Source organism: Phaenicophaeus curvirostris, chromosome 1, assembly GCF_032191515.1.
Source record: "Phaenicophaeus curvirostris isolate KB17595 chromosome 1, BPBGC_Pcur_1.0, whole genome shotgun sequence".
NCBI classification, from domain to species: Eukaryota; Metazoa; Chordata; class Aves; order Cuculiformes; family Cuculidae; genus Phaenicophaeus; species Phaenicophaeus curvirostris.
Window position 1 is genome coordinate 75,915,871 of NC_091392.1, and position 20,042 is coordinate 75,935,912.

Genomic DNA, 20,042 nt, shown 5'->3' on the forward strand with positions numbered 1-20,042 from the left:
TCCACAGTAAAGGTCTGGCCTTAATCCTTTACCTACTGCTATTGTCTGCAACTTCAGAGGCTGTAGATCTCAAGGAGTCTGCATACTGGCTTCTGCTATGTTAGAAGAAACCACTGGCAATAAAAAGCGCAGGAAGACATGAGCAGATTCAGCCAGTCCAGTCACAGGCCAAGTCATTTCACAAGTAACTTACCATCACAGCCAACTTCTCCCACCAGGAATGGAAAGACTGTTCCTGATGGTTGCCAAGGAGAAGGGGGCAAGGATTTACATGGGACACATGATGCTGTAGTGTTCTAGCAGGCCTCACTGTGAGGAAAGAGATGGATAGTAGGAAGACGTACAGAGAGGACTAAGCTCTCCCTTATGAACTGTTTCCCACTGCCCTATGCTTCTCTATGCACAAAAGGGAGTACATTCCAGCAATTCCCTTAGGTATCCCTCACCTGAAAATCCTCCTACTCTGGAGAAGTACCCTCTTAGGCTCTTTTTGCTGCAAGTACCTCCTGAAAAGTCAGAGACCCTTCACCTTCTGCCTGGCCAGGACCTATGCAACATATCCACAATCTCGACCAAAACAATAGAACAGCTTTGCTCCTAGGTCAGAAGAAATGTAGAATTTTTTTTTTTTTTTTTTGACCTACTGCAGGTGCTAGAACACTCGACAACGACACCAGTGCTTACTGGTGTCATTCAAGCAGCTGACTTAATACTTCCAACACAATCCTATGTGGAGCTTTGCTGTCTGACACAGGAACACCAAGCAAGCATGGATGTGCTAGAAGAGACGGCTGTGAGCAGACTTGATAGAAGAACATCAAGACCCTAAGCATATTCTCCATCTTCCGTGAGATTGGCTCCCTGGAATCAGGTCCAGCTTACATAATACAGGCGTGTGACTTTCAGCCACTTCAGCAAGGTTTGCCTGTCAGCTTACCTCAGCTAAGAGTCTCACCCCTGATCCCTGCCTGAGTCAGTGTCCATGCCTAGCCATGGACCCTGCTCATCTAAATCCTCATCCTGACCTGCTCTGATCTTCCCACATAGGTACTATGGGAATGCTCCTTTGTCGGCAAGGCTGCTGCCTCTGCCTGCTTTGCTGTGACTCAGCTTTCAGCTCGCTCTCCCTTTCAGAGCAGCCTGCCCTTGCTGTTCCCTGACAAAGGACCCACTCAGCTCACCTTGCTCATCTCTGCACACAGCAAAGCCTGCTTCCCACTTACAGGCGTGGCAAGAACCGATTCTGAAAACATCTGCAGGGTGTAGAAGCTTCTAATGTCTGAAATGCTAAATTGCAGGGCAACTAAGTTTTCTCACTTTCTAATTCTACCCACATTCTTATCAAGTATCACACACCTACAGCCAGGCCTGTTTCCATGTTGTTGTGTGGGTTGTTTTCTACCTCATTTGGAACAGCCATAGGTCATTTTCGTGTCCTTCTTCCACACTCCTACTTCCTCATCCAGACAGAGCCTGAATCCATTTCACTTCTAAAGTTGCTCTTGTCCAGTCTGCAGGCCATAATGCCCTTGCTGAAGGATAGTTAGTCAACTAGGATCTTGCTGGAGACATAAAGACCTTCAATCTGCAGGGCTTCCAAAGCAGCAACAATTTCACAACTTAGAGGACTCTTGACAGTCTTTCCCCCAATATTACTTGTTTAATTACCATTTGCACCAGTACATCTTATGCTTTATATACATATATCTTTAATTTTTGCTTATTCAGCTTTTCAAATACATAATATATTATCTCCAGAACACTAACTAAAACAATACAGAAGAGGCTCCTAGTTAGTTATTAATTGGTGCCATGAACTTTCTCGGTTTAGGGAACTGATACATAGTTGAAATGACAGGACCTCACAATGATTCGAGCAAAAAACAAGGAAAACAAAAACAAAAACCCAGCCGGCAGAGTCCATAACTTTGCTAGCAGATTCTAGCCACCCACAAATTCAGAGAAGGCAGGGAGTTTAAGCACAACGAGACTGCAGGAGTGACTATGAAGGTGGGAAAGGGGTGCAGGGTCAACACTAAAAGAGCCAGGGGATCACATTTAAATGACAACGTAAAATACATCCAAGAGCAGTCTGGTCCCAACTTCCACAAGTGGAACTGCAGCAGCTTTAGAGCTATTTTCAAGGATCTTGCTTCCCAGAGGGATGGTCTAAGTGAAACTTCATCTCCAAAATGCCCTGTTGTACTAAGAAGACAAAAAGGACAAGAGACCTTCACAAGTACAAGGTGCTTACAGCTAACTATTCTCTTGTAAAAGCCTAAACAGAAGTCTTTGCCCAAAGGGAAAAATCTAGTGCCACAGGTGTGCTAGCAGAGCATATTGAGTTACTGTGTTGTTGCTGGTTGAGTGCTCAAAACAGCAAGAAGCCTCCCAGTGAAGTATCAAAATCCTAGTGTTCTAGTAACTGGGTACAGCTGTAGATGGGTCACTGAGACCACCTTCTGAGCTAGTGTTTTGGCTTGTCAGCTAGCATAGAGGGTAGCCAGCATTGTGAGGCTTCCAGCCTGCCCACGGGCTTTGCCCAGGTTAATCAGATTTACACCTCAGACTACATCCATAGGTGACGCAGACAGAATAGTGTCCAGATCAAAGGGCATTGGGAAATTCTCCTGAAGAGGAAGTAAGGGCCTTCAACACCTTTCTAATCCCCTAAACCACAGAGGAAATAGAAGGCATTTGGGACACATTAATAAATAAAATAAAAAAAAAACAACCATGCAAGTTTCAATAACCAGCTCACATCCCTAGAAAGTTAGCCTCAGGAGAAAAGCCACAAGAAGGAACATAGGTGGGAGAATTTGGATGCTGCAGTTCTAAAGACTGAGCCTACTATACATTGCTTGCCCAAATAATAACTGTGAGCTGCAAAAGAAAAGGACTTTGTCCCTTCACCACTGTCCAACCATAGCTCTTACTGTGGCATGGATATGCAATACTTGTAACACAGTGCCAAGACAAAACACAAGGCCGGGGTCAGGAGAGTAATGCAAGAACATGGAATGCTGAGTGGTGGGATTAGCTGGTTGTCATCTAGTGCAAGTAAGCACCAAATTATAAAAACAGGGTTGCTTTCATTTAAGCTATTTCCAGTTAAACCAGCTCAATGACAACAAGGTCTTTGAGTAGGGCAGGAGAGAGAAAGGAGTGAAAATGAGAGAAGTTCCTCCAGTGAACGTGCAAGCCAAAGAAGGAGCCTCAGGATGGCGTGCCCACCTGGAGCTACAGCACAATGGCAGCAGGTCTACTCAAGGACTTGTGTGACTCCTCCCAGAAGAGCACAGGAATAGCCAGCACTATCAAGAATTGCATCAAGCAGAGGAAGAGTAGTGTATGCATAGGGAGGTTCACTCCTCACCACATATATAATTAATCAGAGCTTGTGTTGAGACAAGATCTATCTCCTTACGGATTCCATTTATAAACTGCAGCCAAATGCAGCTGCCCTCAGCACTGCATGCCAAACTGCCGAGACTTGAGTCACTGTTGAAAGCAGTCACAAAAACTAACAGTCTAACCTGCAAAAATTTAAAGGACAAGGAACCCAGAGCCATCTACTCGGCCTGAACCCACCTTCTTCAGGATTCTTGCTTCCTCTGTATGGTAAGACAGGGAATAAGAGCTAGAATGTACCATATAATGGCCAAGTGGGTGGGAGAGATGAAGCTACCCCTCTCCTCCTTGCCCATCTTGTGAGGAGTCAGCATGTTTTCTTTAGGTTCAGTGGTTTCACTGTGGGATCAAAAATAGTGAAGTTTTGACTGAAGTGAAGATCTGGTTTAAAAAGGAAGGATTGTCCCAATTTGGTTTTGATTGAAGACTAGAGAGGTTTGTGCCCGCTCTGATCCTGATTTGGTGCTTCTAGAGCCTCTTGGTCATCAGTTTGTCCCATTCCACTGGTCTGATCATTCAGAACTGGACCCAGCTGGACTGCTGAGGAGCCTGATTGGGAACAGCACTGAAATAAAGAAAGGAGAATCAAAGGAGAAGATCTAATAAAATTTCTTAACTTATGGATCTTCCAATGTCCATGAGGACACTACCCTTCTTGTGTGCAGTTCCCTTCACCACAGTTTACCTGGAAGCAGTGCTGAAGTCTCCCCAGAGGTCTGTGGTAGCTGATGCTGGTGCCTTGGGTGTGGATGCAGGAGCATCTAAGTCTAATAGAACATCTGAGGCAGAAGAAAGAAAAAGAAAAAAACAAATCAAGCCAATCATGAAGAAAACCCCACAGGCATTTAAACTGTCACCTTACACAGACTGATGGATTCAGGACCAGAGAATCTTTGAAGGGACTCTAGCTCTCCCTCTAGAACGAAGTTAAGACTTTTTAAGGATTTTGTTGTAACAGCAACTCCTTTTGCTGAATGTGCTCTGAGCCTTCAGCTCCTAGTACAGGGGTACATCATCTGCAAGAACTATTCAGTCTACACCTTGTACACCAACTGGCAGCTTTGTGACATACTACCTTTCCTAGTAGAAATAAAGCTCAGATTCAGCCCAAGCTCAGCAATCATAATAGCTGCCAAGCAGATGTCACCCTAACAGTAAAATCACGTGCTGGAGCCCGTTCAGAAGGTTGTGGTTTCTTCTCTCTCTGATCTGCATACAGCACTACTAAAGTCTCTGCCTCCACAAGAGTACCCTCAGCTCTCCAGACACCTCTGTATGGTCACACTAAAAGTGGTACAGCGTCCAGAAGACTGCAGAGACCTCTTTCTTACAGAATCATGGAATGGTTTCAGTTAGAAGGGGCCTTCAAAGGTAATTTAGTCCAACACCCCTGCAGCGGGCAGGGACATCTTTCACTGGATCAGGTTTCTCAAAGCCCCGTCCGATCCAGCCAGAATCTTCTCTGGGCAACCTGTTCCAGTGTTTAATCACCCACATTGTAAAGAATTTCTTCTTTATATACAAACTAAATCTACTGCCTTTCAGTTTAAAACCATTGCCCCCTGTCCTATTCACAACAGGTCCTGGTAAAAAGTCCTTCTCCAGGTTTCTTTCAGGCCTCCTTTATATACTGAAATGCTGTAGTAAGGTTTCCCCAGAGCCTTCTCTTCTCCAGGCTAAACACCCCAATTCTCTTAGCCTTTCTTCACAGGATAGGTGTTCCACCCCTCTGATTATTTTTGTGGCCTTCCTGTGCACCAGCTCCAACAAGTCCATGTCTTTCCACTGCTGCAGACCCCAGAACTGGACACAATACTCCAGGTGGGGGTCTCACCAGAGTGGAGTAGAGGGGCAGAATCACCTCCCTCAACTGTCTGGCCATGCTTCTTTTGGTGCAGCCCAGGATATGATTTGTCTTCTGGGCTCCAAGCACACACTGCTGACTCATTTCCCATTTTTCAGCCCCCAGTATCCCCAAGTCCTTGTACGCAGTGCTGCTGCCAATCCAACCATGCCCCAGTCTGTACTAATACTGGTGACTGCCCCACTGCAGGTGCATGATCTTGAATTTGGCTTTGTATGTATGAAGTTCAGTATATATATACTTATATACTTCATTATTATACTATAAAAAATTCTATACATATTTTTAAAAGAACACACTATGTCCGCAAACCCACTAAACTTCAGACCTCTTTGTGCTGCTCATGCTGTAGTTTCCTTTCTGCCTACTCAAAGCCACTCAAGAAGTGTTTTCCCTGCATCTTTCAACAACAGCCACAAGTCTATGTATATCTTTCCATGGAAAACAAGCGACTGTGCAGTACTTTTCTGGACACCCTGCGCAGCTCTGCCAGTGTCCCTAAAGCACATATAAGTTCAGGAAACAACTATTTACATTTCTTACTCAGTCCCCCGACCTGATTTACCCAAGCTGCTTGGCTTCTCCTTTTACAAAGCCAGGAGCTACAATGCTGTCCTCCTTGCAAGGAGAACAAGCAGGCATTGAACAAACATGAAGAACCTTAGGTTAAAGAAAGCAAAGCCCTCAGGACGCATCATGTCTCACAGGGCACTGTTGACACAAGATAGAACACCGGTTCTCTGAAGCAGGCCCCAGTCCTCTCTATGTAGCCACTAGTGTCTGACAGATTGTTTGCTCTATGCTAATGTTTACCTGCACTGTTCGTGTTACTGGATTTCAGCACAGGTGGTGGTGTGACATGGTTGGCAATAGCTGTAGAAGAAGGGGGAGGGATAGGAGGAACTGCAATTTTGCCTCCTGGTGGGGGTGGCAGCAGGCTTAGGCTCCCTGATCCAGGTGCACGGGGCTTGGCTGCTCCTCCTTTCTTTGTCGTCATGTTCTGTGTAAAAAGAAAGCACAAGTGAGAAAGACTCTCCATTCATATATCCATGTACACAAAGAAGCAGAGTAAACTCAACTGCTTACCCCAATGTTCAGTTTGATTGTCTGCCCTTCCTTAAACCCCAAGTCTAATTTAGGACGTGTGTCAGCTTCCTGGGACTCCTTGGAGATCTCAGTCTCCTGCTTCACCCACCTAAAAAGAAAAGAGGAAGATATATGACCCCATGGCAATGCTGAACAGGGTTTAAAAAAAATGCATAGTTCTCCTCCCTAACCCGCCAAAGAACTACCTTGCCTTCTCAAACCAGCTACCTCCTACTCCCAGCATAAAGCTGCAACCACCACAAACCCAAGAGTCTAACACTGCATCTGCAGCAGCACAGAACCTACACTTAGGACTTAAGAGTTGTGACCCTCAGATTGCATGACAGTTGGCAGCACACTCAAGTGTCCCTGATGGAGCCAGACTAGGGCTTCGTGACTGTCCCAAGGAAATCTGTGTTAAATGAACATGTACCACCACCCGCCATGCTCTACAGGTCAGAGGAAAAACAGCATTCCAGAAAAGCACAACTCACTTGAAGTGATCCTGTAAAGAGACGTTGAAGTCAAAGGCATCGCCACGATCCGTGAAGCCAATGCCTATAAAAGCACTTCGTCCTAGCAAGGAGACAGGAGGAGTCATTGGAGGTGCCCTGCAAATGAGCCCTTGTGTTCATTCACTCCAAAATCCTTCTGTTTATCCTGTACCACTCTGTGCTGCCTCCCTCTGACACATCTGCAGTCAGACACTAGCAGCTCCAGCAGTTAATTTTTCCTTGCCTTCAGGATGCATCCTTCTTCTCCCGTGGCACCCTCAGAAACTGAACGTTCCTTCCTAGTCCCTGGACTCTGTGCAGTGTAGAGAATCCTCCTCTGTTAACCTTGCCTTCCTCCCCCTCCAGGCACATTACCCAGCCTTTTCGGCACTCCCAATACCACTTCAATCCACCTGGCACACACCCAGCTCCATCAGGCTAAGTGTCCTCCAACCCTAGCACTTGGCATATACGTGATCCCTCAACTCACCAGTCTCATCCTGAATTCGAATGACAAAATAGCGGCTGGAATCCGTCACAGTCTCCACTGCAATGCCAGGGTACTGATCTATAGGAGCCTGGGCGAAGAGTTCTCCTGTAGACAAAGAACTGGATGTTAAGGAGAGCAACTTCTTGTGTGGCCCAGGCTGCAATGGACAGCTCTGAGCAGGCTGAGAAACACAGGCTCAGCAGGAGCAGTCACAGCTGTAGTCCCATCAAGCCTTAGCCTTTCGCTTACCTGAAACTTTATCCTCCAGTTTTATGTATGCAGTTTTGCCTTTGGAGGTGACACGAAGCCGCCCTGTCCAATCTGGATGGTCCAGTTTCCAGTCAGAAGCCCTGAAAAGAAAAACAGATCTTCAGTGACCATACATCAACCCTTCTGCTTCTACCCAACCATCTCAGCAAAAGCCTGTGCTCCCAAATCTTCAACACATGCAGCTACCTTATTCCACTTCTCTCCCCAAGCAACATATGAGGATTCAGCTCCTCTCTGTTGCTGCGAATCAACACACATAGCTCTGACTGGCCTCTCTTTCCTCCAAGTAAAGGGAAACAGACACAAAGAACATCAACTGTCTACCTTTGAAAGCTTCCAGAAGAATCACAGCATTATAGAATCATAGTACAGTTTCGGTTGGAAGGGACTTTAAAGATCATCTAGCTCCAGGCCCCTGCGATGGGCAGGGACATCCCACTAGATCAGGCTGCCCAAAGCCCCATCCAGCCTGGCCTTGAACACCTCCAGGGATGGGGCATCCACAGCTTCCCTGGGCAACCTGTGCCAGTGCCTCACCACTCTCATGGGGAAGAAACTCTTCCTTATGTGTAGTCTAAATCTGCCCCTCTCCAGTTTATATCCATTGCCCTTAGTCCTATCACCAGAAGCCTTTATAAACAATCCCTCCCCAGCTTTGTGGTAGGCCCCTTTGAGGTACTGGAAGGTCGACATAAGGTCTCCTCGGAGCCTTCTCTTCTCCAGGCTGCTCAACAACCCCAACTCTCTCAGCCTGTCCTCATACGGGAGATGCTCCAGCCCTCTGATCATCCTTGTAGCCTTCTCTGGACCCATCTCAACAGCTCCATATCCCTCCGATGGTGAGGATTCCAGAACTGGACACAATACTCCAGATGAGGTCTCACAAGAGAGGAATAGAGGGGCAGAATCACCCAGAAAATCACTCGAACGGTAAAAGCAAAAGTGACTAGTAAGTGACTCGTGAGCATCAGAAAGACCCTAAGAATTAATTAATAGCTGAAAAAAACCACTCCATTATTCTACCGCGTGGATGTGAGATAACATCGAGCATCTCTGAACTCCGAGCCGCCAGCTTACACTGGGTAAAGCACCACCCACACAGCCAGCCTGAGCAGCCCACCTCACCCTGCGCCGCTGGCTTTCGTGGAGGAGAAAAAGAAATGAAAGAATAGAAAAAAGAGATAAGAAACCCGCCTGCAGCACTGAGCAACTGGGAACAGCCGCCTGCGGGCAGCGCCGCGCCCGTCGCGCTGGGCGAGCACCCGGCCGCCCCCGCCGCCAGCCCTGCCGCAGGCTGCGGGCGCCGCTCCCGGGGCCCGCCCGGCGCGCTCCCTCACCTGTACCCGCGGTTGGAAGCCCGCGGCGGGATGCGGTAGACGTTGACGTCGGGCTTCACGCAGAGGACGGACTCGTACTCCAGCTCGGCCGCCGCCATCTCGGCCGCGGAGACCGGCGAGGGGCGAGGGGTGGGCGCCTAACGGCCGCCGGCGCTTCCGGCCGCCATCTTGAGTGAGGGCAGACGCCGCCTAGGGGCGCTGGGGCGGCCGGACGGGAAGAGAGCCACGTCGGAGGCGCGGGGGACGACATCTTGGGTCCTGGCGGCAAAGCGCGGGGGCGGGGAGGCGGCCATCTTGGAGCCTGTTCTGACACGGCAGCGGGAAGGCGGCCGCCATCTTGGACCCTGGCAGCGTCGCCGCAGGGTCTGGCGCGGCCATGTTGGGTTGGGGCGGGTGAAGCGGCGCGGGCGCCATCCTGGAGCCGGGCGGGCGAGCCGGGTGCCCGCCCTGCCTGCTAGGGTCACCCCGAAAGTGCCGGCAAATAAAACTCCCCGGGGCTCGCTTTGGAGTTTTAGGAAGCGAGCATCCTCTGCCGGGGCTGGGCTAGGCGAGGAGCGATCTCCGTTAGTCGTGTGCCGCGAGACGAGAGCTGGGGACAGAACTGACTTCCCACTTACATGCATGTGGATAAATCCTAGAAATCTTATGTGTATTCCATATATTTCCAAGGACTCATTTTAATGTTATTATGAACTTCACAACAGTCAGATCTTCTGCTAATTAGAGCTTTTGGGGCCAGCTCTGCCTGACCTTGCATTTGAGACAGGGAAGAGCTGCAGGGAGAGGGGATCAGAGGAGCAGACACCTCTGCTCAGCACAGACCACACTGACCATAAGGCGTTACCATCTCCAAACAGTGAACAGAGGCGGGAAAAAGTGTTCAAAATAAAAGCCGTGCTATCAGCGAGACATTCTGTCTGCCTTTCAAAAAATACAGTTACTTAGCTGAACTTAACTCTACTTTGGCTTTAATAAAAATCATAGACTCATAGAATGGTTTAGCTCGGAAAGGACTTTAAAGATCGTTTACTTCTAACCTCCCAGCGATGGGCAAGGACATGTCACACCAGACCAGGCTGCCGAAGGCCCCATCCAGCCTGGCCTTGAACACCTCTACGGACAGAATCACCTCCCTCAAGCTGCCGGCCATGCTTCTTTGTAATAGTAACTACTTCTTGTACCTGAAGGTCCAAGAGGCTGCAGCACTGCTGAGCAAAGGCGCTGAGGTGGCACTGAGAGCTGGGGCAGCTGGGTCGTCTTGGAACCCCGTACTGGGTTCTGTGCCACCACACCAGCCTGGGGGGCTGTGGGTCCCCTGTGTCCTCGGCGGTGGGGCTGGGTTCTTCTCCCCAGCACAGTTTCCTTTGCTGCAGACTTGGGCTGCAGCTTGGGGTTTCAGAGTGAAACAAAAACTAGTCACTATTACAAAAAGCGGAGTATTTTTCTTTAAGCTAAATTAGAGTTTTCGTCCAGGTAACTCATTTTTTGAAAGCTAGACAGAATGTCCCTCTGATAGCACTTTTTTTATAGCATGTTTTTGCAGACACTGTTATTTTGTTCCTTCTGTTGGAGATGGTAATGTCTTGTGTTCAGTGTGGTCTGTGTTAAGCAGAGGTTTCTGCTTCTTTGATCCCCTCTGTTTGCAGCCTTTCTCTCTCTCAAATGCAAGGTCAGGCAGAACTGGCTTCAAAAGCTTTAATTAGCAGGAGATCTGACTGTTGTGAAGTTCATAATAACATGAAAATTAGTCCTTGGAAAGATATGGAATACACATAAGATTTTGGGGAAAATTTATTTGTAGGCATGTAAGTGGGAAGTATGTTTTGTAACCAGCTTTTGTCTCATTGCACACAATTGATGGAGAGCAATCCCTCATGTTGCTGAGGGTAAAGCAAAAAGTGAATGAATGAGGACAAAGTTTGAGGCATTATTTTTTCCCAGTGTGGAATAGTGTTAATTAATGCAGGGAGAGCGGAAAAGGTATTTGGAGATTTGTTTCTTGCTGTTTCCAGGGATAAACGGAACAGGATGGTAAAGAACCTTAATCATAGCAGTCAAACAAGGTATCTGTGTATCAGGCCAAACATCCAACTAGTCCAGTGTTGTATCTCTGACAGTGCCCAGTGCAGGAAAATTTTGAAACAAAGAAGGGAAGTCTGTGCTGCTGATGCCATGGATCTGGTAAGTGAGGCTATTTTGAAGCCAAGAACAGTAATAGTCTTGGGTCATTAAGATTAACACATATACTTGTAATTTAACTAGCATATCGAAATATAACTGCCTAGTTTTGCCTAGAAATGATGTTGACAGCTGTATGAGTAGATACCCAGGGAAGATGCATGACTGGTGCAAGCTAAATATCTGCACAGATCTAGAATGATGTGAACTCGCAGCTTCCTTTTCCTCTTTCCGCCTGCCATGAGTGCTCTGCCTCCCTGCAGCTGGAGGAAGGAGCACACACACTCTGCTTTGTGCCAGAGCTTGGTGCCCAGCACACAGAGGCTTACACCCTGCTGTGTGGGTGCCCTGCCGGGCTGCACACCAGAGCGGGCAGATACCTGCCTGCAGAGAGAGACTGAACCCTTCCATGCAGCCTCGGCAAGAGCTCGCAGAAATACAGGCACCAATGCAGATATGCGCCACAGAGTAAAAGGCAGCTTTGCCTCCCAGCTCACCCTGTGCCAGTGTTACATTGCTTGCCAGACTGCCCGAATTAAGGCAAAGAGGTTAATGAGAGGCAAACTTGGAGAACAGAGCTCCTTAAAGAAAGCCTGTAAACAGGCCTATGCTTTCCTGGTATACAAGCCTAGCAATCTGTGTTATAAGGGCCTGGGATCTCGTGTGCATTTGTTAGCAATATTTTATAGACTTTCTGTGGATTCATAATTTTTTTTTTAACTGATTTGTACTTTTTGTTACCTATAGCCATGAACTTAATTGTGCAATATGAAAGTGTGTAATTTTTTGTTTTCAATCTTCGATCTGATAATTTCATTAGATGTCTCTCTCCCAGGGTGAAGCATTCTAATCCATTTAACTTGCCCACCAAAAGAAGCCATTCTGAGCCATGTCTGTCTAGGCATAATTTTCTATGTAATTTCTGATTCTGCAATTGTTTTTACAATTGAGGGCCACTACAACATTCAAGAAGCAACCTTTTGAACTTTTGAACAACTGTTCCTGTTACATTTACATTTTGAATAGCATTGCATGTTGGCGTGATTTTTCATAGAACTTTCTGCATTGACTGCTACTTTTTTCTTTGAATGGCAGTAACTTATCTAGAATACAGCACTCTGTGTATAGTTACAGTTGCTTTTCCAAATTCAATAATTCACAGTTAGCAATATTAAATTTCACCTGCCTTTTTATTGTGCCACAATCCTCTTGCAGTTCTTCTAGAAGGAGAACATCTAAGATGAGAGAGTGGCAAAGGGACAGCCTTTATAAAGGTATGTGAGGAAAATGCATAAGCAGCACCAGGAATACATCTCCCATTCAATTCCATTGGGACTTAAACAAGCAGAATTCATAACATTCTTCTGTCTTTTTCAAACCAGCATCTCTGGACCAAGAAAATACAAAGCTCTGTCAATAATAGCTTTTTAAAAAATTATTTCATTATTATGTTTTTATATTATATATTTAATATATAATAATAAATGAAATAATAATATGTTATTATTGTTATTTAATAAAAGATGCCGTTTTCAAGTTTTTTTTTTGAAGGATTAAGCAATGAGGTCAAAATCTTGAAGGAGAACATATTTAATACAGACTATGAAAGCAATGGAAGATCCATATTCTTCCTACACAGAAATCTTCAATGAATAAAACCCAAGGAATAGCAGAAATATTGGATGGAACTTCACAATGTTGAATCATATGAGGTGTGCAAATAAAACGGCCTACACAAGTAGGATAAAATGCACAGTTCGTGCCAATCTCTTTTGGTCTTTTGCTTTGCTTTTTGCTTATTTAAGAGAGAAAAATAAGGTGTTGTCCAGGAATGTACTCAATGGACAGACCCAACATTTGTATTTTTCCTTCTCTGTACAGAAGGGACAGGGGAACCGAGTCTCACAAATCAACTCATCAGATAACTGAAAGGTTAATCTGAAGACGAGCATTTTTACAAAACAGTCCAGATGCTGATACAAATGGTGTTTCCTTCACTGAAAATTCCCTGGAAAAACACCTGACCCAAACGCTCACCCAATACTGAGAAGCTGTTATTGTGAAGAGATACTTTTTCATTGTGTATGATCTAGGTCCGTACCAGCTTTGCCAGGCTTTGTGGCCCGCTTGGTGTCCAAAGTTTGCTCTTACTTGGCCTTATTCAGCAATGTACAAAATTGCCTTAGGGTCATTCCATGGTTTTTCTGAAGATGATTGTGTGAGGAATACCAGTCCAGGGCAACCCTGCAGACACTTGATATTACCGGAGAGTCCCTATAAAACTAAGTGCACAGTTGTGATGATGAAAACACATGCATGGCAAAGACTGGCCGCTGGACCACTGGACTGTGCTTTCTAAAGAAACAGTTATGCTAGTTATGGCTAAGATTTATAGGGACAGTTTTGGACAGGTTTTTTTTTAGGAAGATGGGTTTTCCACATACACAAGGAACATTCAGGGTCTATGAAAGTTCATAGCGCTCTAGTCATGCCATCTGCAGAGGAACAAATGGGAGATCTGAGAGGGACTGCAAAGCTTTGTAGAACTGCAGGAGAAGTAACAGAAATATAAGTGGAATTCTCAGTTCTGGCCAAAGTGTTTTGGAGACAACCTGCACATTCTTGCAGGAGGCAGGCTCAAGTTTTTAGAGCTGCATATGGGTGTAACTATTTAGTAGCTGATAGATTAGTGTAATTCTGTAAATAACAAACCTGAAACAGCAGAATAAATTGCATTTATATTTTAGCCAGCTTGTGGTTGAGTCGATACATCAAGATAAACTTCAGTATGAAAATCCTCAGAGATGATATGATGGAATATGGGCTAGATAAGTGAGGTGGATTGAGTTGTGGCTGAACCACTGGGCTCAGAGGATGGTGACCAGAAGAGCTAATTCCAGCTGGAGACACTAGTGGTGTCCAGCTGTGGTTAACACTGGTTCCAGTACTGTTTAACTCCTCATTAATTACCTGGATGATGAAGCGGTGTGCACCTTCAACAAGTTTGCACATGACAGGAAACTAAAAGGAGCATCTGATGTACCAAGTGCCTGTGCTGCCATTCAGAGGAACCTGCACATGCTGGAGAATTCAGCAGGGAGGAACCCCATGAGGGTAAGCAAGGAGTGTGAAGTTGGGCACCTGGGGAAGAACACCCTCATGCACTACTGCCTGCTGGGAGCTGACCACCTGGAAAGCAGCTTTAAAGAGAATGATGATGTTGCCGTCCTGGTGGACAAAAAGCTAAACAAAAGCCTTCACAGTGAAGAATGCCAATAGCTGCCAGGGCTAGATTAGAAGGGTTGCCAGCAGGTCAAGGGAGGTGACCCTTCCGGTCTGCCCTTCCGGTCTGCTCGGCCCTGGTGAGGCCACATCTAGAATGCTGGGTCCAGTTCTGAGCACCCTAGTACTAGAGAGACGTGGACATAGTGGAGTGAAACTTACAGAGAGACACTAAGGTAATTAAGGGACTGGTACACCTGATGTGCCTGTATAGGCTGGTAGAGCTGGGACTATTCAACCTGGAGGAAAGAAGGCTCAGGGAGATTTTGGTATCTGTCTGATGGACGTGTTTAGTGGCAATGAAGCCAGAGTCTTCTTGGTGGTGCCTTGTGGTAGGAAAAGAGGCAATGGGCGCATGCTGAAACACATGCTGAAAAACATCTGAACACAATAAAACAGTTTGGTTTTTTTTTACTGTGAGAGAGTTGAAAACTGGAACAGATTGCCTGTACATTTAGTGGAGTCTCCTTCTGCGGAAATACTCAAACGCGACTGAACACAGTCCTAGACAATCTAGCCAAGCCTGCTTGGAGCAGTAGGGTTAGGCTAGACAGTCTCACTGCTTCAGCTGTTCGGTGATCCTGTGCATTAAAGGCTTTCTAAGATGGCTCAGTTTGTTTGTCATGAGGGGAAGGGGGACACAAGAAGAATGCAGTGTGGTGATTTGGGATTGCTATCAAAGCTGCAAGTCAAAGGTCTGGTGTGATCTAAGTAACCACTTTATGAAAGTAATAAAATATTATTTTTTCCTCCTTGCATTATCTCTTTTGCCTGTCCCGATCATTAGGCCTTGCATGCTGAGGTGCAAAATGCCTCATTATTCAAACTATTTGAAAGGTTCATTGATCTGGAAACCTGTACAGAGAGGTACCACATCTTCTCATCGCTGTCCAGGGGGAGCTGGCAGGACTGAAGATAATGTGCTTGCTGTGTCAAAATTGGCTGCAGGAGAGAAGTTTTCAAAGGGGGGATCAGAGATAGCCAACTGATGGAGAAGGACCTTCTCGCAAAGGAGAGTTTGACTAGAGCTAGTGAGTCACATGGTGGTGAAAAGGCCACACGTCCCTTGGGCAGCAGAAGCCAATAGGAGTACTCTCCTATCAACACTTTCTCTCTGGGTCGGAGGAGCACTCTGGGAAAGATGGCAGCTGAGAATAAGATGCAGTGAGAGGAATTTGCCTGGCAGGCTGCTGACAGCCCATCCATCTTTGGGGGTACAGCCCAGCCCTGGCCTGCCTTTCTGGTTGTGTGGGGTTTGTGTCAGAGGCAGCATTTGTGTATTTCAGAGAGACATGCTCAGGAGCAGAATTCTCTGTCCTGATTCATTTGCCAAACCAAAATCAAAATACTGAGGCTGATACTCATATGCCTGGGCTTTGTCATTTCTGCTAGCAGTCTTGGTATCCTGAGCTGGAAGGGGTGAGGCAGAACCTGCTTTTGCGTGTTTGAAATGCCTTGCCCTAGATGTCTTTTCTCGCTACTGTCATGCCACACTGTGTTATCAGCATTTCAGTTAACCACTTCCAACTTTGCCTCAGCCAAGTTCCTTCTTTAAAAAAATACGACGACAAAACTTCAAATACCCTGAAGGGTAAAAAATCAGATTAAAATCCCTTTGACGTGACCAATGGTGCTTTGCTGAGTGAAATGTTCTGTATTTGATGAACTAAGCTGTCTTATGCTGGGACAGAAGCTGATCTGGATTGGTAACAATCCCAGAAAAAGGATTAGCTAGGTGAATGTGTTGATCTGATACAACATGAAAGTGGCTACAAGACAACAGCCAGAATTATAAATTAGACCAAGATGGTCGGTGCCATCTTGATAGGCAAGACATCTGTTTCAGTTGTGTTATGGAAACTGTAATAAAGTATGTGTCTGTGCCTATCCTTCCCTTGCTTTCTCTTATTCTTTGGCTCAGGGCACTGTATTATTTTGACAATGTTGGGAAAGCTTTTTTTGGTTTAATCGTTACCAGCATAACTTCAAATATGAGTCATTGCAAGCCTTTCTGTGAAAGAACATATTGGGCACACACACGCACACACAGAGGAAAAAAGCAGTTCCTAAAACGTCATATGAGTTTCCTTTTTCAGTCACTCCAGAGACAGGACTGATGGTACTTGCTCCATGACACACCGAGATATCTGCTTCGCTCTGGTAGGTACAACAAGCTGTAGAATTCTGCTCTCCTCTTCACTTGCAATTTATTCTTTACTCCTGAAAATGTCTGTCTCCCCTCCCTTTCCCCCTTCCAAATTCATAACCCCATAGCCACCCTTTTAGCACTCTTGAAAACAGCATGGGCAGTACCTTCTTGATTCATCCATCAGTTTGCTTTGGAGTAGGATTTGTATTACTGTCTTTACAGCGTTCCTTGATTCCCTATCCTTTTCATAGCCTTTTTGTAGCTGTGTGGAGAGACAGCCAGATTCACCTCTTGCAGCACTGTTCTCCAGGTGTGCCTGTAAGAGTCACTTTTGCATATATCAGCAAGACCACGGGAAATGGAATAAACTTGTTTGAATTTTAATTTACGTGCCCAGCTGCCTTACAGTGGCTTCTTTCATAGCTTTCCTTGCAGGTTGCCTTTTAGCAATTGTTACCAAAAAATGGTAAATTACAATGTTTGTTACAACTGTTTATCTCAGTTTCTTCATGGTGAAGCAGTTCTAATGCTTACACATTGCTCCACTTTTAGACTATATGTTATGCAACAAAGAGACCGATGATTTGGAATATTTTTTTTAAATAATACTGGTATTATACTTAGTCCTGCACACAACAGTCCCTGACTGGCATTTTAATTACTGTCATAACAGAGATTAGAATAGAATCAGTCTGGGTTGTTTTGTTCATGTCTCTTCAGTTGCTTCTGCAGGCTGTATTCAGGTCTTACCTATGCAGTTCCTTGTGTTCTGATAGTGCTTTTTCTGACAGTTGCTTTCAGCAACACAACCATTGGTGTTGATTCAGCAAGGGTTTAGTCAACAGGAATTTTATAAACAAGTCCATTTGTGCCTAAAGGATGAAGATCAGGCTATTTTTCTAAGACCTATTGTGACTTTGCCAGATTTTCTTTCCTTTCTAAATTTACTCATACCCAAGTCCAAGAACAACTGAAAAATTAAAGTTTTCCACTACTAGTCCCATAGCTTTAAAATGTCACCTAACTTCTGTGGCTCAGCTTCATTTTCTTGCAATAAGACACCTTTTCTTACATGTAAAATGGCTCAAGAACATTACTGCTGCGACTCTGTATTTTAATTTTCCTCCTACATCTCTGTTCTTAGACCATTCATTTCTTGCCTTTCTCCTCATCAAGACTATCTTTCCAAGGAACAGCAGAGAGCTTAGAGCAAAAGCAGAGAGAAAGAAGTGCTTACTGAGACTTCCCTAAAAATACCCCTTAGCAAACAAAGTTGCTGCCCTGCCTGTTCTATTTATAATGTCCAGAAAACGGAGCAGGGTTATTTCATGAAGAAAAGTGCTGCTTTCGCAACCTAAACCTATCTCACTGGTTATACCAGAAGAAATCACTCATTTTAATAGGCAAAGGTACTAAAATGCTGACTTACCTTTCTGAAGAAAAAAGTGGATACAAAACTGGAAACTGATAGGGAAAGACAACTGGTGATGTGTGGGTATGTGGATAGAGAGCTTCATTTTAGAGCAGAGACAGAAAAGAATCAGACTGAAATCAAAGGGGTTGATAGAGACAGGAGAAATTACGTGTGTACAACTCCTCTGTTTGAATAGTGGGGCTTATGTAGCTTAGCCAGCATCAGAATAGTGGAGGCCTATAGTGATCAGATTAGTGCACTTTTAACCTTGTATAAACTGATGCATTTGTACCCTGACAGCTCTGTACTGTCACCTGGCTCAGAGATGCTTCAGTACAGGTAAAGAGAAGAATTTGAGGCGGAGAGTTTGAATTGCCTTCTAACTTGCTTTCTGTTTTACAGCTACAGAATGTCTCAACTCCCGAGTAACACCAGTTCACATGAACAGGCTGCTGTGTATTACACATCAGAATCCATTGTTTCCATTGCTATCTTCATCATCGTTTTCCTCATAGGTATCCCAGGCAATGGATTGGTCATCTGGGTAGCTGGTCTGAAAATGAAAAGGTCTGTGAATATTGTCTGGTTCCTAAACCTTGCTGTGGCTGACTTCATGTGCTGCCTGTCCTTGCCTTTTTCTGTTGTTCACCTGGCACTCCATGAACGCTGGCCATATGGTTGGTTCCTCTGCAAAGTCATTCCATCAGTCATAATCTTCACCATGTTTGCTAGTGTCTTCCTACTCGTGGCCATCAGCATTGACCGCTGCCTCCTTGTGATGAAACCCGTCTGGTGTCAAAATCATCGAACAGTAAAATTTATATCACTGGTTTGCAGTGGCATTTGGATCCTGGCCTTCATTTTCTGCTGTCCTGTCTTCCACTACCGTGAGACCAGTACTTACGATGGCAAAATTGAGTGTGGGTACGATTTTGGAGATGAAAAGGTGTTAGATTATATGGATGATTCTGTAGATGAGTTATTGGAAACATACTCGCCTTTAGCCTACAGCGGTAATGACTCACGGGGAAATTTTTATGAAGGTGATTATCCTGTATCCCTTGCCCTTGTGGCAATAAACATCAGCAGGGCTGTCTTTGGCTTTGTACTCCCCTTTGGCATAATGGCAGTTTGCTATGCCCTCATCGCTTTCACAACACGTGCAAATCAGTTCCGCAAGCCCCGCAACAGGATGCTGCGCACAATTGTCCTCGTGGTAGCTGCATTCTTCATCTGCTGGGCTCCATACCATATAGTTGGGATTCTGTCCCTTGTACCAACTCTTGGAACAGAACTGACAGAGTCGTTGATCCTCTGGGATCACCTCTCTACAGCACTTGCATATGCCAACAGCTGCATCAACCCTCTGCTCTATGTTTTTGTGGGACGGGACTTCAGGGCAAAAGCACGGCAGTCAGTGCAAGGAATATTGGAAAGTGCTTTTACTGAGGAACCAACGCGTTCAGTCCCTTACTCCCTTGACAGAAGCAAGACCTCAAAAGAGAAGGACACAAGCAGTACAGTGTAAAGCAGGTCTTCTGATCACCACTGTACAAAAAGCAAGCTCTGGCCCCGCACATCAATCGCTCTCCACTTAACAGGTTTTTCTGCTCCAATATATTTTATTAATCTGCAGATTCACACATGGGACACTGAGATGGTTCAAATGAGCACAGCTAACTGCCTTTATAGCCGATCCTAGAGAGGTGGGAAGTTGGAAGTACCAAGAAGAGTAATCTGAGGGAAGGTGGTGAAGCAGGAGCCACAGAGCATTCTAACCTTTGAAGAGGAAAGCAGGCTTGCAGAATGGTTTATGGTAGGCTCATATAGTTTAACCTCTGAATTGCTAGATGAGAATGTAATTAGAATTATTTGCATATGCCTGCATTTGCATATGGCTATGTTCTGCATCTCCTGTCTCTGATAAACTGCAAGTGAAACTAACTTTGATCAGTCTCTCAATGGAATCTGTCCTCTCTTCTTTCTTCTCCTTTGACCAGACTTGGGAGTCTGAGGGTTTGGTTTTTTTCCTGAAGATTTCCCTGGAGGGTAGTGCTACATTTTTTG

At 45.4% G+C, this 20,042-nt stretch overlaps 3 protein-coding genes across 4 annotated transcripts in view; 1 reads left to right on the forward strand and 2 right to left on the reverse strand.

The window, feature by feature from the left end:
* Nucleotides 1–20,042, reverse strand: part of LOC138724795 (C-type lectin domain family 4 member A-like) — a 143,487-nt gene that overhangs the window by 19,432 nt on the left and 104,013 nt on the right. The gene's annotated exons all lie outside the window — the stretch shown is intronic.
* On the reverse strand, nucleotides 1,312–9,065 carry NECAP1 (NECAP endocytosis associated 1). Its single transcript, XM_069863110.1, has 8 exons — nucleotides 8,953–9,065; nucleotides 7,595–7,695; nucleotides 7,346–7,450; nucleotides 6,856–6,937; nucleotides 6,362–6,470; nucleotides 6,089–6,275; nucleotides 4,097–4,190; nucleotides 1,312–3,976 (listed from the first exon to the last, which is right to left on the reverse strand). The coding sequence occupies exons 1-8, from the start codon at nucleotides 9,048–9,050 to the stop codon at nucleotides 3,928–3,930; spliced, it is 825 nt and encodes a 274-aa protein (XP_069719211.1). The 5' UTR covers nucleotides 9,051–9,065; the 3' UTR covers nucleotides 1,312–3,927.
* On the forward strand, nucleotides 16,481–19,910 carry C3AR1 (complement C3a receptor 1). 2 transcript variants are annotated; one of them, XM_069864763.1, is made up of 2 exons: nucleotides 16,481–16,572; nucleotides 18,378–19,910. In XM_069864763.1, exon 2 carries the CDS (start codon nucleotides 18,385–18,387, stop codon nucleotides 19,501–19,503), a length of 1,119 nt encoding a protein of 372 aa, XP_069720864.1. In that variant the 5' UTR covers nucleotides 16,481–16,572; nucleotides 18,378–18,384; the 3' UTR covers nucleotides 19,504–19,910. The 2 variants fall into 2 exon arrangements, with proteins under 2 accessions (XP_069720864.1, XP_069720871.1); XM_069864770.1 differs by having other exon boundaries at nucleotides 16,515–16,572; nucleotides 18,491–19,910.